The 5,800-nt window shown below is 42.4% G+C and overlaps 1 protein-coding gene across 1 annotated transcript; it reads left to right on the plus strand.

Annotated features, from left to right (window-relative positions):
- The first annotated feature begins 636 nt into the window (after positions 1–636).
- Positions 637–2,258, plus strand: LOC129776657 (mitochondrial import receptor subunit TOM40 homolog 1-like). Its single transcript, XM_055782426.1, has 2 exons — positions 637–1,396; positions 1,457–2,258. Exons 1-2 carry the CDS (start codon positions 848–850, stop codon positions 1,877–1,879), a joined length of 972 nt encoding a protein of 323 aa, XP_055638401.1. The 5' UTR covers positions 637–847; the 3' UTR covers positions 1,880–2,258.
- Positions 2,259–5,800: the final 3,542 nt, after the last annotated feature.

Consider the following 5,800-nt stretch of genomic DNA (forward strand, 5'->3'; position numbering starts at 1 on the left):
ATACCCTTTCGATCTTTTCTTTCTCCCGTGGCCGAGTGGTTAGCGTCACACCTAACATGCCGGAGGTTCGGATTCGATTCCCGTTCTGGTCAGAGGAATTTTTCGTCAAAGAAATTTCCTCCGAGTGGTGGTCATGCGTATTCTAGAACTTGCCACTCAGAATGCATTCAAGGCGTATTATTTGGAATAGAAATCTCAACTAAGTACCAATAAAAAGACGCAAGCAATACTACGTTGAGACGGCGAAGTTCTTCTAGGAACATTAGGGCCATTTAAGAAGAAGAAGAAGAAAAACATCACATAAGCATCTGTCGAAGATTTTAATGCCACATTGTGCACCAGTGGCGGCACAACGAAACAAACAATACGCTGCAGAAATCATATCAGTATTATTTCTTCTTTGACTAAATGAATCAACTCTAGCATGCATTTAATAAACAAATCTGAACCCTATCGTCTCGCCACTCGCCATACATCTTTTCTAAATAGCGAACCACGAGACTATCTGTCTTGTTTCAGACTACCAAAGATTCAATAGCTGCGATTATTAATTATTTGCTCTACTGTAGATTTCTAGATTATAAGGCACAGCTCTATTTTCCTGGCAGCACTGATCCATTACGTAACATTTATCAAACGAATTGTAATGTTTTCTACGTCCATTGACAGTCCTTGCAGCACTTTGCAACCCCGTGTTTTCAAGAATAATTTTGTATGTTAAAATTTTGCGTAATCAATGCGTATTAGAAGGTAGGAGACATACAAAAAATCGTTCTGTTGACCGTGCTATAGACTGTTTGATAAAAACGAAAGCGTCCAGTGTGGTTACTAGATTTTCAAAGACAACATGGGGAACGTGCTTGCTGCTTCCAAACCGATCGCTGCCGGTGGACTCCCACCTCTGCCCGCCGAGCCACTCCCTGCAGCGGTAAGTTTGGAGCCGGAAAAACCACTGGACAATCCTGGCACGATGGAAGAATTGCACAAGAAGTGTAAAGATGTTATGCCAGCCAATTTCGAGGGAGCAAAGCTTATGATCAACAAAGGCCTGAGTAATCATTTCCAGGTATCACACACGATTAACCTCAACTCTTCCAATACAAGCGGGTATCGATTTGGAGCAACTTACGTGGGCACAAAGCAAATATCCCCAAACGAGGCTTTTCCCGTAATATTGGGTGATATCGATCCAGCTGGCAACTTGAATGCCAATATCATTCATCAATTGGCACCGAATGTGCGTTGTAAATTCGCTTCTCAGATTCAGAACAACAAAGTTACTGCCGCACAACTATCGACGGATGTGAAAGGTCCAGACTACACCGCTTCATTTACTGTTGGCAATCCAAATATTATTAACGAGTCCGGTGTTCTTGTCGCGCACTATTTACAGTCGGTAAGTGGGAAAACTTTGCATTTTCATGCACAAATGCTTCAATTCAAGTGAATTTTACAGGTCACAAACCGCTTAGCTCTAGGAGGCGAACTAGCCTATCAGTATGGTTCTCAGGTGCCCGGTGGCCAAATTGCAATTATATCCGCAGCCGCTCGGTACACATCCGGATTGTCATCATGGTCTGGAACGATTGGACTAGCTGGGGTACATCTGTGCTACTACCAGAAAGCCAGCGATCAACTTCAATTGGGTGTCGAAGTTGAAACTAATTTCCGAATGCAAGAAGCGGTGGCTACACTCGGCTATCAAATTGATCTACCCAAATCTGAGCTGGTGTTCCGTGGAATGGTCGACACCAACTGGTCAGTGGCAGCCGTCCTGGAGAAGAAACTTCAACCACTGCCATTCACATTTGCACTAAGTGGCATTTTGAATCATACCAAAAATCAGTTCCGGCTGGGCTGTGGATTGATCATTGGTTAAGGATATGCGCTGAGAATTTCTAAGACGAAGTTCATGACATAACTGCTCGATGTGTGCATAGTGTTTTCCCATTGAGTGATATTGATAGAGGACTCTTGTTTCCAGCGAAAACGAGCAACACAACAAAGTTAGTCTGTTAGAAATATAAAAATAAAAACTGAACGAAATATATATCAATAGCTAAATCAGTATGACAGAGATCTATAACATTAATAAAAAGTTATATGCTTGGACTACTGAAGAGATTTGCTTTATTCTAAGTCAGTTGTATTTGCTCAGAACGGTCGAAGCGTTTATGTTGTTCCTAGTAATCAGTCACGAAAACTAAAGTGTTGCCCTGCATTCCCTCGTGAAGCAATAAACAGTTTCCACACTCGCATTCCCAGGAATTAAAACCAAAGAAAGAATCTCCCTGAAATCACACCATCAGTCATAAAAAAATTATTAAAAGAAAGAGTTAATGAAAAGTGTTTTAACTGAATTGAATAGAAGGAATAATACTTACTAACGTTTATTTCTCACAAATGATTGTTCATATAGGGCCTTATTACAGAAATCGAGTCGATAAGATTTTATTTCGTTAGCTCTAGCTTTTCGAATTTTTTTGGTTTTGCTCGCGTCCCTGATATATTCCTTTGTAAAACGTTTCAGAAACGCTTAAATTTTTTTTGCAATTTGCCGCAAACGAAATTCGAGTTCGGTAAGAGATTATCTCGATTTACAAAATACGAATTTTTATTTCCATTTTTGGAAGAATGTCGGGAGCAAGAATTGAACTCGTGATCTCTGCGTGAGAGGTATGGATGTTACCACTACGCTAGATCGCCTCCACAAGTCAGATTCGGTTATTACACCCAAAATATATAATGTGGGGCACATTTTATCAATATAACAGTTTAACCAAAAAAATGCTTTGAAGTTGATGGAGTTAGGGGGTCTCTCAAACAAACGAGAAATCAGCGGTATATTTAGCGGTTTTGAAGAGATAGAATTAAATTTTATGTATTTTTAATGTTCATAATGTTCATACCAAGTAAGAATCGGGCTGTTTATAAGTTATGTTCTGCGTTAAGCTTCCTATATTCGCGCATAGGTCTGACAGACCGATAATCAATGAGGTGGCTGAATTAAATGACTATTAGAACTGAATGAAGTTAAAGAAAAAATATTTTCTGGAATTTTTTCATTCAATTATACTCCGACTCTAGAAGCGTAAATGTCGAGATGTGCGGACGTGGAGGTAAACGGTCTTCGAGGAGGCGATCTGGCGTAGCCTCTGGCCATACCTCTCACGCAGAGATCACGAGTTCAATTCTCACTCCCCACATTCTTCCAAAAATGGAAGTAAGAGTGACGAACTAGCCGGAATGTGTGGAAAGTCACTATAATAGAGGAAAAGAACGGGCTTCGCCCCAAGACGTCAGAACGGTAAAACAATTGCAATTCCGGGACCTACTATCCTACTATCTGACGGTGAATGGGATCGGTTTCCCCATAGTGTTCCGTCATCGACTGAATAAGATTGCAGTTACTTTTGGTAAACCCGTGGCCGAGTGGTTAGCGTCTCACATTATCATGCCGGGTGTTCGGGTTCGATCCCCGTTCTGGCCGAGGGATGTTTCGTCAAAGAAATTTCCTTCGACTTTCACTGTGGTCACGCATATTCTAGAGCTCGCCCCTCGGAATACATTCAAAGCGTGTTATTTGGCTTAAGAAATCTGAACTAAGTATTAATAAATGACGCTAGTTGATGCATATGTTGAGACGGAAAAAGTTCCACAGGGAACGTTAACGCCATTCAAGAAGTATTCTTGGTAAAGAGAGACCGAGTAGGTCATAAATTGTTATAAGTATCCTGAGAATTTCTCTTTCTGTGGTACAACGTCTTCCATCAAGAAGTGCTTCGTCGAATCTTGTCCAGCAGATTTTATATTTAAAAACATCATCGCCACATGCCCAGGATTTTCTGGCTCGCTAGTTCAACTGTAATGTTTGTGTTCTTCCCCACGGGATTTTCTCGCCACAGGAATCGTTGACAGTGCTGGTTCACAAGTATGACTCCTACCTGATGAAACATCTCGCGAATGTCGGCACAGAGACCAATCTGGTGTTCTCGGAATTGGTACAGAATGCCCACTAGTGAAGCCAACTGGTCCGGTCCAGTGAAAAGTGCTGAGTTTAGAGACGTTCCATACATTTGGACTGCAGCATCCAATACTATCCTTATTTTTCCTGGTTTGTTCACGTTGTATACTGGAAAAAATGGGTAAGGCGTCGTGCACAAATTACGTAACGCGATAAGGGGGGGGGGGGGGAGGTGGGTCGAGGCTGCGTTACTTTCTGTGTATTAGAGATAGGAAATTGCGTTACGTACGGGGAGAGGGTCTCCAAATTCCGGATTTTTAGCGTTACGTAATTTGTGCACGACGCCTAAGTACCACACGCGTTCATGCTTCTTCGCAAGCTCAACCTGAGACAATTTTCGTATGTAGATCTTTGGTTCGTGCCCCTCGATTTTTTATTTCATGGTGTTTGCCATTTCTTCATCTTTTTCCATTTCTTCATCTTTTTCCATGCGCTTCTCCAAGCACCTCTAGCGCCGAACAACAATTTCTTTATTATCTGGAAGATGAAATTTATCTGAGCGCCACAACAGTCCCGTTTCATAGCGGTGTTCATTGAAGTGTGTGCGAGATTCAAGCAGAAGCATTGCCCGTTCATCATTTTTCGACAGTTATGGCTGATTTTGATTGAGTACGAAACTGTCGATGCATCTTTAACCATCTGATTTGGATTTATCGCGTTCCGTTCACTGCAGGTACATATGTGATACGTATGGCTGATAGTAACGGGGGTAAATAAAAAATGAGAATTTTTTCAATACCTTTCAGTAACTCAAATAAAGAGCGTAAAATTTTCTTTATCCAAGAAAATTGTTCTTTGGGCTCCCTAGAAACAGTAGGCGTGTTTGGTTTTGCTAGTTTGAATTTAGTCAAAGCAAAGATGGCATCGAAACAGCACGTGCTCCGCGAACGCATTGTACGGTTCTACGAAACGCATTTCCAGCAAGGAAAAAAGTTCACGGTGGCACATTTCAAGGAAGAAAATGTACCTGTCAGTACGGTATATCGTATCCTGGGTTCCCTGAACGTAGAGCGGAAGGTCGGAAGTGGTCGTCCGGTGACGATAATGACGAAGCAGAGGAAGACATCGTTAAAGAAGCTGTTTGACAACAAGGACGCAACCAGCCTGCGTGACGCCGGTCGGAAATATGGCTGCTCCCACGTATTGATCCATCGGACCCTCAAGATGGAAGGAATCGTCTGCAGGAAGAAGACGAGGTCGCCGGAGTACACGGAGGAGCAGATTGAGACGGTTAAATCACAGTGTCGGTGGATGACCAAAAAATACCGCGGGACGTCTTTCGTTCTGGACGACGAAAGCTATTTTCCGGTGTCCAAAACGCATATTGCAGGAAATGATAATTACTACTCCAGCGACAAGTCATTCACACCGCCTGAAGTGAAATACAAGTTCAAGCACAAGTTTGAAAAAAAGGTTATGTTGTACATCGCCATTTCCGACCGGGGCATTTCAAAGCCTTGGTTTAAGCCGAGCGGTCTGGCAATAAACTAACAAATCTATCGAGAAGAGTGCCTCGATAAAATCCTGCTGCCGTTCCTGAACGAGCATCACGCGGATGGGAAGTACGTCTTCTGGCCGGACAAGGCGTCTTCCTTCTTCTTTCTTCTTTCTTTGTTTTTAAGAGGCTTTAAACTTTGAAGTTCATTCGCCTCTAAAAAGGCGTCTTCCCATTACGCCAAGAAGACGCTGGCGTATCTTGAGAAGAAAAAGATACCGTTCGTGCCGAAAGATCGTAACCCAACAAACTTGCCCCAGTGCCGCCCAATAGAGGATTTC

The sequence above is a fragment of the Toxorhynchites rutilus genome, chromosome 3 (assembly GCF_029784135.1).
Source record: "Toxorhynchites rutilus septentrionalis strain SRP chromosome 3, ASM2978413v1, whole genome shotgun sequence".
NCBI lineage: Eukaryota > Metazoa > Arthropoda > Insecta > Diptera > Culicidae > Toxorhynchites > Toxorhynchites rutilus.